The sequence below is a fragment of the Stegostoma tigrinum genome, chromosome 22 (assembly GCF_030684315.1).
Source record: "Stegostoma tigrinum isolate sSteTig4 chromosome 22, sSteTig4.hap1, whole genome shotgun sequence".
Classification (NCBI taxonomy): Eukaryota; Metazoa; Chordata; class Chondrichthyes; order Orectolobiformes; family Stegostomatidae; genus Stegostoma; species Stegostoma tigrinum.
In genome coordinates, this window is record NC_081375.1 from 4373353 (window position 1) to 4399463 (window position 26111).

Sequence of the window (26111 nt, forward strand, 5' to 3'; positions counted from 1 at the left end):
GCCCTCCGCTCCCTCCGCTCCAACCCCAACCTCACCATCAAACCCGCAGACAAGGGTGGCGCAGTGGTAGTATGGCGTACTGACCTCTACATCGCCGAGGCCAGACGCCAACTCTCCGACACCACCTCCTACCGCCTCCTCGATCATGACCCCACACCCGAGCACCAAACCATCATCTCCAACACCATTCATGACCTCATCACCTCAGGGGACCTCCCACCCACAGCCTCCAACCTCATTGTTCCCCAACCCCGCACGGCCCGTTTCTATCTCCTTCCCAAAATCCACAAACCTGCCTGCCCTGGTCGACCCATCGTCTCAGCCTGCTCCTGCCCCACCGAACTCATCTCCACCTATCTGGACTCCATTTTCTCCCCTTTGGTCCAGGAACTCCCCACCTATGTCCGTGACACCACCCACGCCCTCCACCTCCTCCAGGACTTCCAATTCCCTGGCCCCCAACACCTCATATTCACCATGGACGTCCAGTCCCTGTACACCTGCATTCCGCATGGAGATGGCCTCAAGGCCCTCCGCTTCTTCCTGTCCCGCAGGCCCGACCAGGCCCCCTCCACCGACACTCTCATCCGCCTAGCGGAACTCGTCCTCACACTCAACAACTTCTCTTTTGACTCCTCCCACTTCCTACAGACTAAGGGGGTGGCCATGGGCACCCGCATGGGCCCCAGCTATGCCTGCCTCTTTGTAGGTTACGTGGAACAGTCCATCTTCCGCACCTACACAGGCCCCAAACCCCACCTCTTCCTCCGGTACATTGATGACTGTATCGGCGCCGCCTCTTGCTCCCCAGAGGAGCTCGAACAGTTCATCCACTTCACCAACACCTTCCACCCCAACCTTCAGTTCACCTGGGCCATCTCCAGCACATCCCTCACCTTCCTGGACCTCTCAGTCTCCATCTCAGGCAACCAGCTTGTAACTGATGTCCATTTCAAGCCCACCGACTCCCACAGCTACCTAGAATACACCTCCTCCCACCCACCCTCCTGCAAAAATTCCATCCCCTATTCCCAATTCCTCCGCCTCCGCCGCATCTGCTCCCACGATAAGACATTCCACTCCCGCACATCCCAGATGTCCAAGTTCTTTAAGGACCGCAACTTCCCCCCCACGGTGATTGAGAACGCCCTTGACCGCGTCTCCCGCATTTCCCACGACACATCCCTCACACCCCGCCCCCGCCACAACCGCCCCAAGAGGATCCCCCTCGTTCTCACACACCACCCTACCAACCTCCGGATACAACGCATTATCCTCCGACACTTCCGCCACTTACAATCCGACCCCACCACCCAAGACATTTTTCCATCCCCACCCCTGTCTGCTTTCCGGAGAGACCACTCTCTCCGTGACTCCCTTGTTCGCTCCACACTGCCCTCCAACCCCACCACACCCGGCACCTTCCCCTGCAACCGCAGGAAATGCTACACTTGTCCCCACACCTCCTCCCTCACCCCCATCCCAGGCCCCAAGATGACATTCCACATTAAGCAGAGGTTCACCTGCACATCTGCCAATGTGATATACTGCATCCACTGTACCCGGTGCGGCTTTCTCTACATTGGGGAAACCAAGCGGAGGCTTGGGGACCGCTTTGCAGAACACCTCCGCTCAGTTCGCAACAAACAACTGCACCTCCCAGTCGCAAACCATTTCCACTCCCCCTCCCATTCTCTTGATGACATGTCCATCATGGGCCTCCTGCACTGCCACAATGATGCCACCCGAAGGTTGCAGGAACAGCAACTCATATTCCGCCTGGGAACCCTGCAGCCATATGGTATCAATGTGGACTTCACCAGTTTCAAAATCTCCCCTTCCCCCACTGCATCCCTAAACCAGCCCAGTTCATCCCCTCCCCCCACTGCACCACACAACCAGCCCAGCTCTTCCCCCCCACCCACTGCATCCCAAAACCAGTCCAACCTGTCTCTGCCTCCCTAACCGGTTCTTCCTCTCACCCATCCCTTCCTCCCACCCCAAGCCGCACCCCCAGCTACCTACTAACCTCATCCCACCTCCTTGACCTGTCCGTCTTCCCTGGACTGACCTATCCCCTCCCTACCTCCCCACCTACACCCTCTCCACCTATCTTCTTTACTCTCCATCTTCGGTCCGCCTCCCCCTCTCTCCCTATTTATTCCAGTTCCCTCCCCCCATCCCCCTCTCTGATGAAGGGTCCAGGCCCGAAACGTCAGCTTTTGTGCTCCTGAGATGCTGCTTGGCCTGCTGTGTTCATCCAGCCTCACATTTTATTACCTTGGTCTCTCTGATGCTTTATAGCTGATGTGTACTGTAATTGTGCTTAGTCAGAAAGTAACTCTCACACTCACATCTTTCATTGTCTGCCCAAGTAAAACATAATGCTGGTGGAACAGAAACACTGCACTTCCAAACTAACATCTTGGCCTAGCTGGAAACACTGGGATAACATAACCTTAAAGTCACTCTAAATTCAACGTGCTTTATTTTGTATCGAGTTTACAACACAGAAACAGTCTATGTGGCCACATGGGTCTATGCTGATATTTATACTCCACTCAAGCATCCTCCTTGCACCTTAATTATCACTTCAAACCCGACTTACAACCCTCCTATTTATTTCTCTCTCAAACCACTCCACATGGCAGCAGGTCCCACAATGTAACAACACGCTCCTGCAAATTTTAGGTTTTTTTTTGAATCAAATCTATTTTACTCCTTCAGCCCAATTATCTCCACACTTCACCAAACACAAATAACATTAATCCCATCCTGAAGGAAATCTAACAGTACTTGAGAATTACATGTATCAGCAGCTCACAGTGATCTTCTTACGTATCTCAGCGATTCCCTGAGGGAGTACTGGTTGGAAATAAATTCAGACTTCTTGATGACATTAATCATTTGTTGCTGAGGAATGAGACAGACCCGTCCAGTGAAACACCCCTCTGGTGTTGCACATCCCCTGTGTCAAACCCAATTTTCTTTCCTCCTTCGTACTTGTACCACAGAGATCAGATTTTCTCTAACCATCAAGAAGGCCATTTTTCTGCCCTGAATGTGAGCAGCAACTGTGGCCATCATTCAGGAAATTTACAGACAAGTTCCATCAGATACCAACAAGGAGCAGAGACCCAAGTACAGTTCTGTCACATTCTGGGCCAAACAGTCATTTGGAGGAGGTTACCAGCCTCCCTGCTGAGATCATTACCCATGGAATAAAGCTTGCGTTTTAATGTTGGCAACAGACATGAAAAGACTATGATGAGGGTGCCGATGAGATTTACCCCAAATCAACACTGTGATTTCGGTGATGCGGGCGGATTGGAGAAGGCAGAATTGTTTCTTCACAGCACAGAAGATTAAGGGGAGGTTTGATGGAGCGTTCAAAATGACTTGGAGTTTTGACAAGGACCATTCCTACCGGCAGAAGCAGTGACCGGAACACATGGATTCCGATACGTGGGAAAAGAACCAGGGAAACATTTTGTAGTATATTGTCGTGAACCAGAAAGAGTTGCCTGGAAGGATTGCGGAAGCAGATTTCATTCAAAGGGCGCTAGATTTAAAATGTAAGGGAATAAAAAATGTTGCAAAGTTTGTTGGGTTTTTTGAGAGTGGGACTAATTGGGCAGATCCTGGGCACGCCAAGCGAAATGGCCCCGTTCTACAATGCAAGGTTCTGTTCTAATTATTAACGCACAGCCAGGACTGAACCCTTGCTGAGCTGCCAAACCTGACAAAATCACGTCTGCATCACTTCAAATCACTGCCACTTCAAATCACTGCCCTCTGAAGATTCTTAAAATGGGCAATAATGACAGAAACCCAACACTGGTGCAGCAAAATTTTAAAGCTTTTGAACTCCCCTCCCCACTTGCTGAACCAGTTCCAAGTTACCTTCATTTCATCGGGCACGAAGACTTTGCGAGCTTTTTTAATCATTGGCTGGGGCTTCAGTTCCTCATCTGTGAACTTACGCTTGCGAGGGTCAAACATCTCCTGGCCAGGAATACTGGACAGTGCCAGATCGGCAGGGTCTGGGTCATAGCTGACTGGCACTTGAATGCTTTCAGGGTCAATCGGGCTGGGAGTGTTGCGGCCTGGTGCCAGAACCTGACCTGCAGATACACAAAATCAAAATCATATATAGAACGGTAAAAGCACAGAAGTGGGCCAGCCGGCTGACTGATGTGGTCTGCATAAACCTTTCCCCATCCCTCGTCCAACTAACACACCTCCAATGTATCAAAAATAAGGGCATCAGTAGGCCATTCAGTCCTTTGAGTCTGTTCTGTCCTTCAGTTTGTGCTGGAGTCTCTGCTGTGGAGCGGAAGCCAATATCCTTCTGACTCATGTTGTGGGACCAAACCAAACCCCCTCAAAGTATGTCAAGGAGATAGGCTTGGCCAAGCCAGGGGGTTGGGGAGGGTGGGTGGGAGGGGTAAGGGGTCGTGTTGAACTCGTGAGGAGCTTGGACCCAGCGTGGCCAGGCGGGTGATGTTAAACAGTTCACTGTGTTTCTTTGTATTTCCACTTTTTGTTAAGAAGAGCTTCAATATGTAACTTTTTAAAAACTGTTTCTTTACCTTTGTACCTGAGCTGTAAGTGGTGATTTGTAAACTTATTCTTGTACTCATGTGTATATGGGGGTGATAAAGCTAATTGATAATTCATAACATTTTCTTAATCCAGAAGCAGCTCAATTAGTCAAACTATCAGGTTATTCATACACTATACAGTTGCAGTCATACAGCACAGAAACAGACCCATCAGTTCAACCAGCGCCAACCATAATCACAAACTAAAAACAAAAGATAGGACTGGAATAACAACACAATCGGAAAACTTAACAGAATGGTAGATTATTTAACTACTAAACAGCAACCATTCCAATATAGCAACATCCCATAAACACACCCTTGGCAAAGGCAAATTCAGTAAAACAGATTGTCTCACAGGCAGTTCTAGCAGCAGGAAGAGAACTCCAGCTTTTACCTGTAACAGAGACAGAATAAAACTGGTTCCACACCCAGCTTTACCCAGTAACTGTTGAAAGCGAAAACTAAAAATCCTGCTTCTGTGAGTGCTTGATGCCAAACATTCAGGTTGCTTCTATTATTCCAACTTCAAAATAAAACCAAACTCTCGCAAGCAGTTTACTTTATTGGCTTTGAACAGACTGCCTGAGACTTTGTCTCTATCTTTCTTTGAAAAGAAAAACAGGACAAAATACACCTCCTAAAGCCACAATACTGTCTCACTCAGAGGCAGCAATGCTCCCCACTGAATCATGGCCAACACCTCAGATTTGCCTAGCATCATACCGAGCTACAGTGGTAACTAATCAACAAGTATGAATGACAGTGCAAGCTCACATCCAAACACACTCCACAGCACTCGCTCCCACCCAGCCCTTACATTCACACACACAGGCAGATAGACAGACAGGCATACACACAGACAGACAGACAGACACACAGACAGGCATACACAGATAGACAGACAGGCATACACACAGACAGACAGACAGACACACACACACACACACACACAGGCATACACAGATAGACAGACAGGCATACACACAGACAGACAGGCATACACACGCAGACAGACAGGCTTACACACGCAGACAGACAGGCTTACACACGCAGACAGACAGGCTTACACACAGACACACACACACACACACATATACAGGCATACACAGACACACTCCAACAGATTGCAAGGTTAGGCAGCAGAATACCAGGCCTATACCTGGATGCATATGACTGATTGTGACTGTTTATGTACCTGTTCGAAACTGTGCTTACAGAACAGAAACCAGACAAGCTCCAGTTCCAGACTGTCCTGTCAGAAAGCACACGTGATCACACATAGAGAAAGAAAGACTTGTATTTGCAAAGTGCCTATCACACATTCACAGGGACCAACTAGTTTTGAAGTGTGTTTATTGCAGTGATGTTGGATTGCTACAAACTCTCACAACTAGCAAGGTGAAAGTGAACCAATGACCATTTGATTAAGTGAAGTTTGTTGACAGATAAAGATTGGTACTAGGGAAAACTCCCCTATGATTCTTACAGTGCTATGGGACATTTTACATCTTCCTGACAGGGTAGCTGGACCTTTAGCATAACTGCCTGTTCTGAAAGATGAGTTTGAACAGTACGGTGCTCTCTAAGTACTGACCTTCAGATTGTGCTGTCTCACTGCATCAGCCTGCAATCTGCATTCATGCTTCAGAACCCACGGCGTTCTGCCTGAGAGTGCTATCCAATGAGGTCAGAGTCCACTCACCTGATGATAATCATTGTCTTAGCTTTGCACAAAGAATGGGAAAAGGCAGGACCTTTACAACAGCAAAAAAAAGCCTGGGAAGGAGTGAAAAAGGAATCACAGTCTCAACGACTGTATTAAAAAGTTAGCTGTGAGGTGGCTCTCAGACAGTAGAAAGATTTTTAATTAACCGTGAAAGCAGAGTCATAGATGCTCGGCCCTTCAGCCCATCACACTGACACTGGTCAAACCAACCACCTAATTATTCTAACTCCATTTTCCAACTTTGGCATCACAACGAAATACTTTTTAAATATTATGGGGGTTACTGCCTCTCCCACCCTGACAGGCAATGAGTTCCAGATCCCCACCACCCCCTTACTTACAAAAAACATCTATTTTCTGAGCAAAAACAGAAGTTGCTGAAAAGTCTCTGCAGGTCTGGCAGCACCTGTGAAGAGAAATCAGAGTTAACATTTCAGAACCCTGTTCTGAAGAAGGGTCACTGGACCCGAACTGCTGAGCCTTTCCAGCAATTTCTGATTTTTTTCCCCCTGATTTCCAGCGAAGCCAGTTCTTTCAGTTTTTACTTTCTAACCAACCTGTTAAGGGCTGATGTTACACACCCGCAGAACAGGTCAGACTTGAACCCAGGCCTCCTGGCTCAGGGGTAGGGATACTACTGCTGTACCACAAAAGCCACACCCTTGCAATAACTGCACCAACCCGACTGTCTAACAAACGGCGACTCTCTCACATTAGGCATAGCTGAATGAGCCAAGACTGAGCTATAAAGTTTGGCTGAGTTTGAGAGTTTAAATCCTGCAATGAACAACTGATGGCCAACTCTGGAAAGAAGAGAGAGTTAAGTCCAGTGACCTTTCTTCAGTATTGTTTTCTCTCTCTCTGTAGACGCTAACAGACCTGCAGAGTTTCTCTGGTAATTTTGGTTTTTGATACAAAGTGGAAGTTAGGTAGCATGAAGGAGAGAATCAGATGGCTGTACAGATAGGATTAGATGGAGTTGTGTTTCTGTGCTGTATATCCTGTGCAAATTTACATAATTATACTGAAAATTATACAGCTCAATGCAGTGTTGTGTACATCATATCCCACAGTAATAAATTGTACCTGATGTTACAAATTTCCACCACATGAGGGAGGAAGTGTACAATAAGTGAAACAAGACTCAGCACTGACTGAGTGGAACCCATCAGAGACAACAGTTACCTTAGCCCACACATGGCTGTAGCTGACGCATGCTGCATTACAGTCCCACGCCCTGACCCTGTATTACAGTCGCATGCCCTGACCCTGCATTATAGTCACACGCCCTGACCCTGTCACTCAGTAACTCCTGAGTATTCCATTTACCAGCACATCACTCACTGGTTTAAGGTTTTTGCAGAGATCTGTAGCTCAGATTGTGGGTGAGGTTGTTGATTTGCTTGCTGAGCTGGCGTGTTCTCGTTCAGAAGTTTCATCACCATGCTAAGTAACATCATTGAGGCTTACGATGAAGTGATGTTGTTCTACTTCGCTTGCAATTTATACCGTCCAGTCGGTTATGGTGAGTACTGTCATTCCTGGTTTTGTTCTGTATGGGCCTGTATGCTGGGTCCAATTCTACATGTTTGTCGATTGCATTATGGGTCGAGAACCAGAAACCAGAAAGTTTCACTCAACTACCACAGCCAGCATCCCAGCACCCACAAACAAAGCTGTGTTTGGACACTATTTAAACAGGCCATCACTCACTGCAACACCCCCGAACTATGCTGGAAAGAGGAAGTGCGCATATACAAAATCCTCGCTATGAACGGATAGCCCCAATACTTCATCCACAGGTGCCTACTAAACAGACAACAACAGGAGGACACAATATGACCTAACACACTGGCTACACTGCCCTGTATCCTGAGAGGTGGCAAATGGAGTTTAATGCAGACAAGCGTGAGGTGATGCACTTTGGTAGGAGTAACCAGAATGCAAAGTACAGGGCTAATGGTAAGATTCTTCGCAGTGTAGATGAGCAGAGAGATCTCGGTGTCCATGTACACAGATCCTTGAAAGTTGCCACCCAAGTTGACAGGGTTGTTAAGAAGGCATACAGTGTTTTAGCTTTTATTAATAGAGGGATCGAGTTCCGTAATCAAGAGGTTATGGTACAGCTGTACAAAACTCTGGTGCGGCCACACTTGGAGTATTGTGTACAGTTCTGGTCACCGCATTATAAGCAGGATGTGGAAGCTTTGGAAAGGGTGCAGAGGAGATTTACTAGGATGTTGCCTGGTATGGAGGGAAGGTCTTACGAGGAAAGGCTGAGGGACTTGAGGCTGTTTTCATTAGAGAAATAAAGGTTGAGAGGTGACTTAACTGAAACATATAAAATAATCAGAGGGTTAGACAGGGTGGATAGGGAGAGCCTTTTTCCTAGGATGGTAACAGCGAGCACGAGGGGGCATAGCTTTAAATTGAGGGGTGAAAGATTTAGGACAGATGTCAGAGGTAGTTTCTTTACTCAGAGAGTAGTAAGGGAATGGAACGCTTTGCCTGCAACGGTAGTAGATTCGCCAACTTTAGGTACATTTAAGTCGTCATTGGATAAGCATATGGGCGTACATGGAATAGTGTAGGTTAGATGGGCTTCAGATTGGTGTGACAGGTTGGCACAACATCGAGGGCAGAAGGGCCTGTACTGTGCTGTAATGTTCTATGTTCTATGTATCAACAACATATCAGAACTGATAACGAGACTCCCAAGGCCACTAGGAATCGTGGTGGCCCACAAGCCCTCAACCACTCTATAACAGACACTACAATGATTAAAGGCCCCTTTCCCACAACATATAGAACCAATGTGGTTTACAAAATGCCATGCAACGACTGTCACAGACATTACATTGGACAGACAGGATGGAAACTAGTCATAATGATACACGAACATCAGCCAGCAGCAAAGCAGCATGACGAACCTTCCTTAATACCAGTACACTTGGACAATGAGGGCCATCAGTTTAACTGGGACAATGTAACTATAGAAGCCCAAGCCAAACATAGACACACAGGAGAATTCCTAGAGATATGGTTCTCCACCTGTAATGCAATCAACAAACATACAGAACTCCATATACAAACCCATACAGATCATAACCAGAAATGGCACTACTCACCATAATGGACCAGACAGTGTAAATTCCAAATGGAGCAGAACAACATCACTTCATCGCAAGCCTCACTGATGACGTTCCCTTGCATGGTGATGAAACGTCAGAATGAAAACAAGCCAGCTCGGCGAGCAAGTCAAAAACCTCTCACCGATCCACCTCCCTCAGTCAAACAGAAAACAATGCTCCCTCGGTTATGCCTGACTGTTGGCTTAAAATTCTTCTGTCTGTACCATGACTTGTACCACTCATGTAACACCTCAATTTTAAAACTGTGTTCAAATCCTTGCCTAGCCTCAGCCTCCCAAACCCTGTAACCTTCTGCAGGTGCACAATCATCCAGGATACCCATGTCCCTCTGATTCTGTCCTCTTTGACTCCAGCTGCTAGAGCCCACAGATCTGCAATTCCCTCAAACCACTGCAACTTTAAGCAGTCTACGAAATGTACCTCTGGTCAAATCTGTCCTAATATCTACTTATTTCTTGTTGTGGTGATTGGATCCGATTGATGAGATCCATGATCAGGGTTGTTAACATGGACCAATCAGGGAGCTCCGGCTGATCAACATCAACCAATATAAATTTTGAATTTCTCTCAGTTCAGAGACTGACTCGGAACTGGCTGGTCATGGCCTGCGTAATGTGCACCTGTAAATAAAGGGGGACTCAGTGTGGGGATACCAGCCTCTACATAGACATAGTTACATCATTTATCAAACTAAGCTTTCAGTTACAGACACCGTAATAAGGAACATTCCGACAACTTCAACTACCTGATCCGAAATGGCTAGTTCTTGGACCTGGACAGTATCCCTTGCTCTCTGAGGGTAATATCACATTGTGCTCTGCCTGTCTGCCACAAACACCGGTTAACTTTCACACATACTCCAAGTTCCAGCAATTAAACTATTTGTCCCAGAGATAAGATCTTCAGTTGGGGAACAGTGTGCGATGAATTTCCATGTGCTAGAAGCTACGTACACAAATACATAGAACCCCACTTATGTCAGCAAAAGAAACTTGTTTATACATTGCACCTTTTTCAAAACGAAGGGCGATGAAAACAGACAAACTCTGCTGCATCTACATGGTAACACCTTGAACAGAGTCCACCTGCCTGCTCTGAGAATGAAGACTGACAGTTAACTGCTCTTGCTGCCTCTCCTTGCTAATGGTCGCCCAACCAGTTAGCACCCTCTCCTCATACTGTTTAAGACGGTGTCCCTTACTTCTCCTCCAGGTCTGTTTCTTGCATTCTGGTTCTGATGAGGAGCAAGATAAGAGGTTCAATGTCTCGTCCACTTTTAGCAATATTCGAGTTTACTGTGCATTTGTTTTTGACCTAAACCCATGCTGAAATAGATCAAGAAAGAATTAGAAACGGACAAGATGGAAATGGTTGTCATTTGGTGGCATCTTGGTGGAATTCACCTGTTAATAATGCGAGGGGGTACAGTTTTTGAATTAAAAAGCTGGTTTATTGCTTGATGTGTTTGGTGTTTGCGCTAAATATTGTCAACCCCTCTCCACAAGTGCTGTTGTTTTCTGAACTACAGCCTGAAATGGAAACATTCCTTTGGGAACAGAAAGCAGGAGTTCGATTCTGAGATTAATGAGCTGGTGGGTGGGGCTTCGGATTCAGAATCTGCACTCAGTAACAACGTGCATTCGTATAGTGCCTTTAACACTTCATCAAGCACAGTTTCATACTGAGCTATGGAAGGAGATGTTTCTCCATGTAACCCAATGTGGCCAGACTTGTTTTAAAAAGTGCATTAAATGGAGGACATTAGCAATTGAAGGAACATAGAACATAGAGCAGTACAGCACAGAACAGGTCCTTTGGCCCATGATGTCGTGCCAACCTATTATCCTACTCTTAAGATCAACCTACCCTGCATACCCTACATTTTACTATCCTCCATGTGCCTATCCAGGGGTCGCTTAAATGCCCCTAACGTACCTGGCTCTACTAACACTGCCGGCAGCGTGTTCCACAGGCCCACCAGCAGAAGGAATTCAGATGGAAGGCTTGAGGAGTTTACGGTTCTAGTGAGGGAGAGGGCTCTGAAGGTATGTGAGAAGAAGGGAGAATAGTTTAAAATGAAGGCACTATAGCACCTGGAGCCAACATAGGTCAGAAGATAATGGGTGAACAGGGCTTAGTGAGTGCAACAACTAAGGAGAAACCTGTATTTACTGTACAGTTTTGTCAGATACTTGTGGAGCATGTGTTAGGACGACAGCTATCCCACAATGTCCATGTGTGTGGCACATGGACACCAACAGCTTTCCAAAACACACAGTGGTTGAATGATGGCTGATTGGGTGCTTTCTGACTGAACTTTCCTTGCACCTGCCCTGAACATGGGAGCCTGGTGTTGCATTATCCATGCACTCATTCACCTCACATGCTAGGGCCATGTGACTGACTCTCTCATTGCTGTTCTCACACAAGCACGTCTCTCTGCCTGCCTCCAACGCCTTGCTCTCTCTCTCTCTCCCCAAAGTGCTAAATAACATTTTGTTTCAGCAGAAAAACTTCAGAATTCAAACAACGAACTAAGTTTCTGAAAAGCTGCATTTCATAGGAAGAATGAGAAGCAAGATATAAACAAAATTAAATGCTGGTCACAGTCAATATTTCAGTATTACATTTTTTTCCAGGCTTTCCACAGTTGTCCTGTGCTATAAAGGGTAGTAACTCATTCCTGAGATGGGTAAAAATGAAGGTGGAGATTTTAAAAACTTCTTCAAATATTGACTCACAGAATAGAATCTAAGAGATTTTTACTCTTTCCAGAATTTTCAGAGGTTTTACACTTAAAACACAAAACAAAAACCATGGAACTTAGAAAAAATAATCAAAAGAATTTCCCTGCTCCAGAGGAGATCCAAGTTAAAATCCAGGACTCTGCTCACTGTAAGCAGACTTGCCCGTCTTGTGGGTTATATTCACGAAATAAATATTCAATGTCACATTGAAAAGACAAAATTTCCAGTTTGTGTTCCTTCAGTTGTAGCTTCATAAACATCCTTATTTTCCTCACCCCATCAACCTTCAGCTGACTGGGTCTAAAACTCAGGAATTCCCTTCTGAAATCTCTCTGCCTCAGTATTCCTTAACAACATTATTTCAACTATAAATTATTAAAATATACCAGTTCTGCAGAAGGACTACGGTATTTGAAACACTAACTCTGCCTTCTCTCCATGGATGCTGCCAAACCTGCTGAGCTTTTCCAGTAATTTCTGATTTTCAGCACCCACAGATCTTTGGTTTTTAAAACATACTTTGTTGTGTAGAGCTACTGGACACATGCCCAATATCTCCACACGTGGCTCAGTGTCAGGAATTGTTTGATAACACTCTCGTGAAATGTCTCAGGATATTTTCTGATATTGAAGGTACCATCACTGAGAGTCATTCTTGTGATCTGTGATGGTCCAAGAAAGGACTGGAAGCACAGAACGAAATGCTGGGAAGTCATTTAGCTGCTGATTATTTGTCGGAACTATCTGCTGAGGTTCAGGGATCAGCGAGGGCAAAAATAGAACATGGAGGACAAAAATGTTCTCCTCCAACTTTTGGACCAGAAATACCCCTTGCTGGGAAACAACGGGTGGAACCTCAACAGGTTCTGAGCAACGAGGCAAGTTCCATCTGGACACTGAGATGATCTTGCTGCATCTTACTCACTTTTCCCAAGTGCTGTGCCAAGCTTCTCACTACTCAGCAGTCTGCTCCCAACTGATGTACACTATTGCCTGATATGCACCTTGTAAACAGCTCAACTCATGACAGACTGTGATGTTACTAAACTATTTAAACAAATTAACGTCCAAGAAAATTCAAACCCAGAGTGGGTTCCTAGGTTCAACTCTCTGCTTGCTGCTAGAGATCTCTAGGTCTTTTGTCTTTGGATTCCAGCAATGCTCCATGGCCACATTACCCATATCCATGGACGTTGGCATCCACCACGTGTCAATCTCTAAGAGCCCGAATGGTACATCTCTGATCCACTGATAGGACGCTCTGCCCTTCAATGCTGCACCTTGGGCTGTAACAACATCTCATGTAGCAGCAAGGACAGTGTGTGCTCAGAGATAGCACTGGGCTGTATCACTGGGTCCTTCGCTCACTATCACAGCACACACTCACTGTGTGCTGACCAGGATACTTGCTGTAACCCTGCCTTGCCTTTTTGCAAACTGCCCTCTCACCCAGAGACGACAGGCTCACATTACTACTGCCCTGCCTTGCCATTGATCACAGGCACAAAGCCAGGAAGCTTGATCCAGTGACGACCAAGCCTCAGTCCAGTTGAGGGGGTGGGGTTCCTGTGCTCACGGGATCCCAACACAATCAGTCCAGGGCCTGCTCAGGACAGTTGTTGTCAGGTTCCTCAGGTGATCGGGGGTGAGGAGCTGAAGGTCAGGCAGTACACCACCTGCCTTGAGTCTTTGTGGCCTTGTGTGGGCCATTCTGCTCCTGGAATGGAAGGGAGCGACAGGTATTACGGAAGATGAGATTGGGTTCCACAGCTGTTACTGTTGGTGCAGCACCGAGGGCATGTAGGGTGAGGGCAACAGGGAGTGGGAGGGCAGGGGGGAGTTGTTGACCATAATGAGAATGGAACAGTGTTGGGCCTGGTGGGAAGTGGGTCTAGCAGAAGAGATGGAGTACTGGAGAGAAGCAGGTGACTCTCTCACTGGTGGAAGAGGACATTGGCTTTCTTCCTATCGTGCTGGGTATTTCCCCCAAACAGCTGGGACTGTTCGAACCCAGGTAGTAATGGCCAATAACAGGGGCCTCACTGATGCTCCTAGGAGAAGGGGGGCAACAGACTCCTCTTGCCAGCCATGTCCAGGGTAAATGTCAGGAACAGTACAGGGCAGCTCACCACTGAGGTATGCTATGGCTTTTTAAATATGGCATCAGTGCCAGGGATGCTGGTCAAGTTTGGGATACCGAGCAAAGTGACATGTTGCTCTGGGAACTGCGTACAGTGGTAATTAAGGTGATAATTGCCATTGGGGCTGCAGTGCTTCATTAGTGCAGCGAGGTCAGTAAGGTAGGGTGAGAAAACACATTCGGTCTCGCAGCGAGGGCCACTCCGTCAAACTCAATACAACTCACATTTAACCGGACATTGGAGATATTCAGTCTCACAGGCTGCAGTTTCTCTAACATACACATACGCGACAGCACCATGGGTAGCAGGAGAGAGGCAATTCTAGCACAAGCTTAGGTGCGATGTGTTTGTTTATTTGCTGATGGGATGTGGGTGTGGCTGGCCAAGCCAGCTTTCACTGCCCACTCACACAGTAAGGACAACCATAGTTTACATACACATGCAGTGCTGTTTGGGAGGCAGTTCCAGGATTTTGATCCAGCCACAGTGAATGAACAACAAAGTGGGTCACTCATGCTCCTGTCTCATTGAGTGGCTCAGTATCAAATTTTTATTTGATGATACACCAAATAGAGTATGTTTTGAGGGCAACGTTATTTACTTGATAGAGAGGGCAGTATTGAGTGTTGTGTAGGAAGGCTCATGATCTGTCTTGGGTAAGAATATCAATTTTTTTTTGTATTCACTTGAAGAACTTGGGAAATTACTGGCAGGGTCAGCATTTCTGACCCATCCCTAGTTGCACCTTGAGAAGGTGGGGGTGAGCTGCCTTTTTGAAGCGGTGCAGCCCTCCTGCTGTGGGTTGACCCACAATGCCACGAGGGAGGGAATTCCATGTTGTTGACCCAGCGACAGTGAAGGAACGGCGATATATTTCCAAGTCAGGATGGTGAGTGGCTCAGAGGGGAACTCGAAGATAGTGGTGTTCCCATGTACCTGCTGCCCTCATCCTTGCCATGTATTTACATAATTCAATACTTGCTGCTGATTTTTTTTTAAAGGAAGCAGACCATATGCAAGATCCCGAACATTCAGCTGGTCTGACAGCTCTGAATCAGCATTCTGACGGCCATCGTGCCAAGTCTCAATATCTCAATCAATCTGCAAATCCATCACAAAGACCTGCCACAGACACCTCAGACAGTAACTGCCTCTGGGATCTTCCCCTGTACACATCATACTACTCAGGGGCTTGGCAGCAACAGAGGGGCAGTTACAACAGATAATGGGCAGGGATACTCAAGTGATGGCAAGTTTGAACCTAAACGGTGAGACCTTCCACTGTCGGGAGGCCAGTCAGCTCAGTGTGTGGGTGGGGAGGAGCACCATTGAGAACCAGCCATTGCTACACCACCCCAAACCTCGGCTAAAACTACAATTAATATTGTCAAAAGCATTTTTTTTTGTTGGGAGTTCCAGGAAAAGCCCCTACACCCCCCCTCATCACAACCAGCACCCTCCATGCAGCCTTCCCCAAAGGCAATGCTCAATTTCCAGCTCCAGTGTCCAGTCAATGTTCAGTTTTGTGGCTCAGAGCCAGTTGTCAGTCAAGTCAATAAGTTACTTCCTTTGGGCTCTTCCAGCTCAACTCAGGCCGGCAGCAGTTTGGAAACCAGGAAGCTGTTGTCTGCATGTCAATAAAATCCAAACCTTTTGGCACTTCTCCTGTACCTTTGATAAAGTATCTCATTTATCTTTAAACCAGCAGCTCTGATCCATCGCTCAGCCGGCAGCACCATCGAGGTGGGATTTGAAGATATAGATTTGGGTTCAAGACCCACACAGACACTGTAGCAGCCCGCTGAGGAAAAACTGTAATACAGCACAGGAACAGGCCCTTCGGCCCTCCAAGCCTGTGCTGGGATGTTTTGCCCTTCCATATTAAAACTGTCTTCAGTTACAGGATCCACATTCCTCTATTCCCTTCCTATTCATGTATTCGTTCAGATGCTTCTTGAATGATGCTACCATGTCTGCATCCACCATCTCCTCTGGCAGCGTGTTCCACGCACTGACACCCCCCCCCCCCACCTTAGTATGAAATACATGCCTCACTCATCTCTTTTAAACTCCCTCCACCTTCCCCTGCGCTCCTTGAACCTGTGTCCCACAGTAATTGATCCCACTATTCTGGGAAATTGCCTCATACTTTCCACTCTATCCATGCCATCCACAATCTCAAACTTCTATAGTCCTGAAGAGGCTGAGTTTTTAAAAGTTCATATTTTGGGATGTGGGCATTGCTGGCTGGGGCCAGCACTTATTGCCCTGTCCCTAGTGGCCCCTTGAGAAGGTGGGGGTGACTGCTTTCTTGAACCACTGCAGTCCTCCTGCAGCGGGCTGACCCACGCTGCCCCTTAGGGAGGGAATTCTCAAAGGAGACATTAACAAATTCCCTTTACAGGCCTGTCTTTGTGCATCAGGATAAAGGACCCCACGACTTTATCTGGAAAACATTGGAGGGTAAGAGCCTGGCCACTATTTGTCATCGAACCAATCAGCAAAAATAAATCCACCAGTCATTCTTACAGTTGCTGTTTGTGAGACCTTGCTGTGCACAGATTGGGTGTTGCATTTCCAACACTAAATAACACCAGGAGCACACCTTTTGGCAGTGATCCCAATTGATGTGTCAGCTTCTAGCTGGGGAGAAATAGATCTACTGGATTGGGGTGGGGGGGTGTGATGTCTTAAAGATTGAAAGGGGTCTCTCAGTTCAGTTCGTGCTTCTAATGAGATGGGCTTAATCGGGAGAGCGCAGGGTCATGATAGATAACTTCATAAAGAGCTTCCAGGAGTAGACTCAAAGGTGGCCCATCAGCTGTTGACCACCTTGATCTACTGTAGCAGAGGCTCCTATGGCTCACTGGATAAATATAGACAAAGATCTGCTCCTTGCATACATTAACTCTTCCATACAGGTGGAAATAATTCCCTGTGGCTCTCCTGCTTTCACACCAATCAATGATCTGACCAACAGCACTGCACCCCAGAGCCTACTGTTATTAGTGTTTACTCTTTCAGCGAAAGCTATTCCTCCACAGGGAAGAAGATAAGTGAGTGAGGAGTATGGATATCCTGCAGGGGAAGGCCACAGGGCATCATTCTGCATTCCTCTCAAAGTAGTAAGGTGTTGTGGGACATAACGCCGAGGAAATGAATACAAAACTCATAAGCAAGGAAAACAAAATCACAACTGTTTCTCAAGTAGTATTAAACTTTGGCCCATTTTGCTTTCCCTGGGTCACAAGACAGACTAAAATATCTTTGATGTTTAACCCAGAGTCATAAACCTTGGCCCACTGTTCAATTCACTTACATCTTAAAAGCTGTGAAGGGCTGGCAGCAAGATGTTAAAGATACAGGTTGTGGAGAAGTAACAGTCACAGCAGTCACTTTTGGCGGTGATGTGCACTGTCCTCTGGTTCACTGCTCGTTGTAGCTGGGTCTCGGAGGCTGTTTCCATTTCCCAATTAAAACCAAAGGCCGAAGTTTGGCCAGTGCCTCTTGGAGTAAATGGGCTGGACCTTGCCAGGGTGTGGCATCTCTTCACCCGCACATTCAGGTAATGATATTTCTGTCTTGGCTGGAAGCGAGAGCTGACAGCAGCGGGAGAGGGAGGGTAACAGCACACTGCAGCCTCAGTGAGTAACTAGCCAATTGGGTGCTGTGTTAAATCAGTGACTCAGGGATACGTGACAGCGGAGGGAGGATGGAGAAAGAAACAGAAGTGAGGGAGTATAAACAACGTTAACTTAGGAACAGAAGGAAAACTAGAAAGAGACAGGTAGATTTAATAGTGATAGCAAACAAACAGGATACACAAGGAACAGTAAGGGCCTTTTTTTTGAATTTGATATCTTGAGCAACAGTTCACTTGCTGAAGGAATGAGAGTCATCAGTTTGAAATGGCTTTGTGTCTAGGTCAGGGAAGTAGATCAGCAGTCACTATGACTGTCATAACATTAATGCATAGGACAGATTTGATTATTTTCTTTAAAAGAAACAGTCAAAATACAACACCAAACTTTAAACGGGAAAATAATTTATTCTGTATGAGGAAAAGATGTAAATTTGTTGCAAAATTGACTGGAGGTGATACATGGAGAATGTACAATGAAACAACTGTCTCCCATTATTTTTCAAAATGGTGCTATTCCTGAAAATGCTCATTTATCCAGCAGACATCAGGCCCCTTCATGTGATTATATGCAGTTTTCAGCAAACATATGTGAACCGCATTGCGAGCCAGACTGAATTTTAAACTAGCTATGAGTGTATGAGCACACACCTGATATTGCTTGGCAAGTTGTGCTCAATTGTGAAATCACTTCATGTCAAACATTACGTCAAATCTCAATATATTGGTGCACTGTAACTGTTTGCATAGTTTAAGCTTCTGATGGAATTATCTTGCATTTGGAACTCTCTCTAAAACTACCCAACTTTGAGTTAAGAGTCAGAAACTTCAGAGGATTGAGTTAGATTTTGGAAGAGTTAGAGGGATTAAATCGTGGCTGGTTTCATCACCGACACCCCCAATCACGAGTAGTGACCCCACCCCACCCTACCCTTCCATCGCCCAAGTGTGCACGTCCCACCACAGCCCTACTCCCTCGCACTCCCACTCACCGGCCTAGCTCTCTCTACTAACTCCACTCCTCCCTCCGCTCCGCCGCTGCCCCAATCCTTCCTCCGCCCTTCCACTGACACATGTATCCTCTCTCTTTAGCTCTCTAATGTGCCTTTGGGATATTACACGTCCAGGCTGCAGCAGTTACTGATGTAGGGAGGGAAGGCGGGAAAAAGGTTTAGATCAGGAACAGTCTGGGTTTCCCAGGAGGCCCAAATGGGAAGTTTGGGTCAGAAATGTCAAGCTCCAAACTCCCCTGGAGGTCCCCACTATCAGACAGAGCAACTTGCAGCCAAGTCTATAGACAATAGACAATTCACCGCGTGTGATTTCAGGCAATGACAAAGGTACTGGGTACTACAAAGACTATGGGTCCTGACCATATTTTGGTAATAGTACTGAACACATGCCCCGGCACATACCACACCGCTAGGCAAACTGTCCTAGGGTAGCTACAACACTGGCATCTCCCAGGCAATGTAGAAAATCACCCAGGTCTGTTCGGAACACAAAAAGCAGAAAGAAAACATAAATGGTAAGGACACCAAGGAACTGATGGGACTACGTTGCGATTACTGTGCAGTTCTGCTCTCCCTATTCAAGGAAAGGTGTAAAAAGACAGTTCAATGCTACACTCAGACCTGAAATTAATAGATTGTCTTAGGAGACCAGGTTAGGTAGGCTGGGTTTGTTTCCAATAGAGTTTAGGAGAGTGAGGGGTGATCCAGTGAAGTGTTACCAGATCCTGAACTGGTTTGGAAAAGGTGCGATGGAAAAAAAATGCTTCTTCTTGTTGACAGCCCACAAGAAAGAGCCAATGTTTTCAAATTATAGGTCTCCCTTTCAGGTCAAATAGGAGGTCCCACATGGAGAAGTCATAATGGTCTCAATGGGAATCTGTGTTTTTTTCTCTCTCTCTCTTTCTCTCTCTCTAGAAATACTACCAAACCTGCAGAATTTCTCCAACAATTTCCATTTAATTGCAGATTTCCAGCATCTGTGGAATTTTGATTGTCTGACGAACCAGAACCCACTGACTTGATGATAGCGAAGTCAAGCATTATCACAAGCAAATGGGACTATGGAATTCAAAATGCAACTAGATCAGCCATGATGTTGCAGCAGGCTCAAGGGGCCAAATGACCCACCCCTGCTCTTATCCCATGGTTTCATATCTATTTGCGATCATAAGCGGCAAAATGTTATCACCCTCGCAATCCAGGCCAGCAAATTCATCTTCATACACATTGGACCAATTCAGCAGGAAGAATAAAAAGGAAGCACATTATCTAATGGCCAGGGACTGCAGGGCTTGGAGATGCAGAAGGATCTGGGAGATCTACAGCCTGAAGATCTAGTACATTAGTTTGCAGCAGGTTTTTCACTTAGAGGGTGGCGAGGTCTGGAATGCACTGCTGGAGGCTTGGATTCCTCACAAACTAACAATTGCCTGGATGGACGTTTCCAACATCATAACATTCAAGCCTACCCACCTCATGCTGCAGTCTGATGGGCTGTAGGGCCTCTTTTTGTTCTGTATGATTCTATGAAAGTTAACAGAATATTTTAATTTATCACGAGGGGAACTGGATACAAAAATAGGTGGTTATCTTAAAGTTGCACCAATAAGACTATAGCTGGAATACTGTGTACAGTACTGGTCACCTTTCTAATTGAAATGTACTGAAACCTGTTCTGTGTATCATTACACCTGGAATGGGGCTTACAAGGAGAGATTCGACAGCTTAGGCTTATATCTGGAAATTAGATGCAACGTGATTGACACATGATCCTGAAGGTGGAAGATGATGCTCCCTCTCGGGAGAGAATTTAGAACGAGGGGTCATGGATTAAAAATCCGGCCTTAACCACTTAAAACTGAGATTAAGTGAATTTTTATTTTCCAGAGGTCATGAGTCTTTGGATGACTCTCTCCCTGTAACAATTGCTGAAGCAGACTCCTTGAATATTTTTAAAGTAGAGGTTTACATTAGATCATGGCCCCTCCAATTGTGATCAGCAAAATTCACATACTCCAGTTCTCAATGACTCCTGCCTCACACCCACCCTCACTGCCTCGACACATCAACCAAATAGCACCAGTCAACAGCATCCTCTCTCCCTTCCTCCCCATCTCTCTCTCCTTCTCCCTCCCCCGCCAACCTCAGGACAAGGCAGTAGCCCCTGAAGAGAAAAGGGGAATAGCAGAACGGATGGACTGAGGGAGCAATGCTCCATACCATGGGGCCTTTCAAAAACTGCAGGAAGAAAGGCCACTACACCAGAGTTATTACACCAATGATGAAAAAAATGCATTGATCCTCCCTCTGACAACTGCAGCTCAGATACATACGTGCACTAAAGGGAGGGTAGAGTCCGAATTCGAAAATGCAGAGTCATAGAAACATACAAAACCTAGAAAATAGGAACAAGAGGCCATTCAGCCCTTCAAGCCTGCTCCACCATTTGTCATGATCATGGCTGATCATCCAACTCAATAGCCTAATCCTACTTTCTTCCCATAACCTTTGAACCCATTCTCCCCAAGTGCTGTATCTAGCTGCCTTGTGAATACATTCACTGTTTTGGAATCAACTACTTCCTGTGGTAATGAATTCCACTGGCGCACCACTCTTTGGATGAAGAAACGTTTCCTCATCTCCGTTCTAAATGGTCTACCCCAAATCCTCATACTGTGACCCCTGGTTCTGCTGAGCAAGAGCTATCTATAACCATGCCAGGAGAAATGGGCAATTGGACAGTGAACTTTCCAGAGATTGGGCTCACTACAGCATTTTCAGAAAGGCCACTGCTCCCTCACAGCACACAGGTTCAATTCCAGGCTTGGGGGACTGCGTGGAGTTTGCAGTTCTCCCCACATCTGTTTGGGTTTTCTGCAGGGGCTCCAGTTTCCTCTCAGTCCACAGATTTGCGGGTTAGGTGGGCTAGCCATGGGAAATTCAGGAATAGGGTGGGGCGGGGGGAATAGGGTGCTTGTTGGAGGATCAATGTGACTTGATGGGCTGAATGGCCTGCTTCAACACTGTAGTGATTCTGTGTTTCTGTGAGTGGGAGTGGTGTCAGCAGCTCAGAGGAGACTGCAGTTAAAAGGTGCTGAGTGCGTTAAGAGCTTCTCATCAGCAGCTATGGTGCAGCTTACAGTAACCACCTTCTCTGTTTCCACTGTAATGCAGGCAGGAGGCAGCCAACAGCTCAGGGCTGCAGGAGAACCTCTGGTGGGCGTGCTGAGTTCACACGCACTGCCATACAACGTAAAACTGGAACCCGCGGTTCAAGGCAGCAGTTCGTCATCACCTTGTCAAGGGGATCCTGGGTACCTTGTGGTCCACAACAACTGGGTCCTTCTCTTCCCACTCCAAATTCCTCTCTTATCCACTCTGGCACCAACACAGACTTCGGGACTCAGTGATAGCGCGGCGCGGACCCGGGGCGAGCGCGGCGGGCCAAGCAGCATCAAAGGCCTGACCTGCTGTGAACCTCCAGCTCCACACTGTATTATCTCTGACTCCAGCATTGGCTGTTCTTACTGGGACTCAGGGCACTCTGTAACACAGAGCATTATCTATCCCCCTGACTATGTGCTATCCTCTATTAATATTGCACTTCTCTTTCTCCCCCCATTTCAACAGCACTCTGGCCCATGGTGCTGTCATCAGTTCACTCAGCCTCCCAGCTCTCCATGCTCCCATCCTCCCATCCTCACTGGGAGCCTGAATCTCATCACTATCAGAGAAGGCGGAGGCTCCTTCAAAGCTAAATTCTGGATCCCAATAGCTGCCTCCCTCACAGTCACACTGTCCCGTCCCTGACCACAGTTTGGACCTGATGTAGATAATGTAAGGGGAATGACCGCCACCTGGAAGTATCCCGATAACACCCGGCCTCCCTGACATGTCAGCGGCCAGCGCTTGCAGTCCAGCACCATCATCTCCCATATACTGCAGCTGCAACACATCAACTGCCTGGCCACCTTTGCTCTATGTAATTAATTTGATGTTAACTATTTTAAGAGGTGGATATTCTAAGTGCACTCTTCAGTTACAATAATGCCTCCTGCTTTAAATCCTTGGCTAATCAGAACAGATGTGGATTAAATATTAACTGAAAGCCCACCTCTGCTCCTCTGAGCTCATAATTCGACTTGGACAGGGGCACCCTGACACTTCTTTAAATCTCTCCCCATGTTGGACCTTCTCATGCAGGCCCGCTCCCCCAGTCCTCACCCCCCCACCCACCCTAGCAATGCTAACCTGCTACACCCACCATAAGACGTGGCCAAATGTCTTCATCCTCACTATGAAGACCCAGTAACACTTTCAGCTATGTCCTCCAGAAAGCACACAGTTAAAACATCAAACCGCAAGTCAAAAATGCCGTATGTTCTGGCAGAAAGCTGCGAGAGACAATATATGCACATACTGCTGTTAGGTTTACTCCAGCCTCCCGTGCCCCAGTCTTCTAATGTGGTTTGCATCCTCACACGGCCTCTCCTGCCAGTGCATCTGCTCTAGCACTTATTCCCAGTCCCAGCCCTGTTGCTGCTCTTTCTCCTGACATTACCCCTGTCCGGGGCCTCAACTATCCTACATTTATCCCTCCCACAGCCAGCTCTGTCCCACACAGCCCCGTTATTACCCTACTCGCTGGGCTTCCACTGCATTTGCTGCAGACTCCCTGTCTGTACTCACACTGAGCGGGTGCGCTCCATCTGGTGGCTGATGTGAGTAAGTGCAAATAGTTCTGACAGCCCAGTGGCACCAACCAACCTCTGTCACTAGATGGAGCCTGATCAATCTTATTTCAGCTAAGAACTCAGTGCTGCACATCTATGTTACAGTAAAATAGGGCTGCTCCCTCATTAGGAAGGGACAACTGGTCCTTAGTTTAACCAGAGGGTCACCATGCCTCAGCTTAGGCGAGGGGATGAGAAAGACAGCCCTTCACGGCGAGTGTCACAATTGAACCCACGTTGTTGGCATCACTCTACAGTAAGTAACACAGAATGCATGGGAGGTGAAGATGCACCATTACTGAATGGAAAGGCGAGATTGTTGGTTTGCTTATGCAATTGGGCACTGTGACATAATTGCTCACTATAAACTGTCTTATAAATACCATCTGTTAAATACAGACCTTTAAATTTTTTGATCTCACTGTAAAATTAAGAGTCTTGAAATCAAGGTTCTCTTTTTAAAGTTTTCCCAATGGCAAGGTTTTTTTTGTTGAAATAAATCTGGGCTTAGGTAGCTGAAACATATTCAAAGTTTGGTTCCCTAACCCTTCTTACTTCCAGCTCGATTTGATTCCCACCATCTCTTAATATCTATTTTATCAAATTGTGAACACCATTCCTCTAGACTTCTTTCTTGAGCTTCGAAATGTCCGCCAGGCCATTCTCCATCTAACAAACCAAACTGCGGATGCTGGAAATCTGAACCAAGAACAGAGATTGCTGGGAAACTTTGAAGGGTCACAGGACTCAATGAGTTAACCTTTTTCTCTTCACAGATGCTGGCAATCCTGCTGAGATTCTCCTACGATTTGTTTTTCTCAATTTGGCTCAATCCCCTTATTGCCTACATCCTCACAAACTGAAGAAAGAGGTTCTTGGGAAGATCTGTAGCTCGGGTTGGCTAGCTTGTTTTGGTTCAGATGTTTCATTACCGTGTTAGGTAACATCAGTGAGGCCTCTGAGGGGGCGATGTTGTTCTACTCCATTTGGAATTTATACCATCTGGTCCGATTTTTATCTGTATGGGTTTGTATATTGTAGGGCAATCGGACAATGAAGGCCATCAATTTAACTGGGACGACGTGACCAGCGAAGGCTCACACCAGCCACAGGCACGCACAGGAATTCCTAGAGCCCTGGTTTTCAACCCACAGTGCCGCCAACAAAGACGTGGAATTAGACCTCACGTACTGATGATGTTACCCAGCACGGCTGGGAAGTGCCTGTACAATCATTGGCCGGCAAGCCAACACTCTCAAACTCAATAATTACTTTTCTTTTGTCATAATTCATAATTTAGCTTTAACTCTTGGGGTCTTAAATCTATGGAATTCTCCATCTTCCCCAGTTGTCCATCTGTCTTAACCCTAAAACTTGCACGTCCTGCTGCTAATATTTGGTTAGATTTTAGGTCAGAGACCTTAGTAGTTGTAAGCAATTTACATGCCTGGTTGTGTTTTATTAATCCATGGCACAAATTGGAACCATATTCACATACATGTAAAATTAATTTTATCACAGGGCATCTTTGAGCGTTATTATACAAGTATTACAATACTTAAGTAATAAACTGTAACTCCACTGACACAGAACTAGGAAGAGATCTCTCAAGTGTGTTCTGCCATTTAACTGGATTGTGGCTGCTGTGTGCTTCATCTGCATCCCAGCCTTTGCTGTAGATCCCTCAACACCATTACCCAATAAACATTTTATCAAACTCCATTTAAACAGGAAAAGATTACACACCTCACCAGAATAGAGAATCTGTACAGAGTAGGAAAGAGTAAACAACTGGACCATCTGGACTTTCTTCTCGATAAGAGAGAAAGCTAAGCAGTGGCTTGACAAAGCCACGGAAGGGTTTTACAGTGAAAATATTTTCACTTCAGCAGTAGATCAGAACTAGGGGTTATAACTGTAAAAATGTTCAGTAATCTCTCCAATGGGAAATAAGGGAGAACATTCCTCAATCAAGCGAATGTTGAGAATTTAGAACTGATACCAAATAGGGTGGTTCAGGTGAATCACAGTTATATTTCAGGGGAAGCTGGATAAATATAATGAGGTAGGAAGTGATATGCTGTTATTGTTATAAAATGGGATGAGCTGGGAGTGGTAGGAGGCTTTTGTAAAACCTTTTGACAGGGTGCAGTTGTTACTGACTGGGCCAGCATTTAGGGGACATCCCAAAGTGCCCAGAGGACAGTTAAGCATCCAACATCATTGGTGTGGGTCCTGAGTCACATGTTGGCCAGACTGGACAAAGGTGACACCTTTCCTTCCCTAAAGGACATTAGTGAACCAGATGAGACTTTGTAACAACTGACACAGGTTACCATTTTGCTGACTTTT

General features: G+C 46.3%; 1 protein-coding gene across 2 annotated transcripts in view; it reads right to left on the reverse strand.

The window, feature by feature from the left end:
• The window catches only part of LOC125463569 (hepatic leukemia factor-like), a 39904-nt gene that overhangs the window by 5670 nt on the left and 8123 nt on the right, over positions 1-26111 (reverse strand). For both annotated transcript variants that reach the window (XM_048554961.2, XM_048554959.2), the window contains exon 3: positions 3904-4124. In XM_048554961.2, the coding sequence (XP_048410918.1) occupies positions 3904-4124 (221 nt within the window). The remainder of the gene's footprint in view (positions 1-3903; positions 4125-26111) is intronic.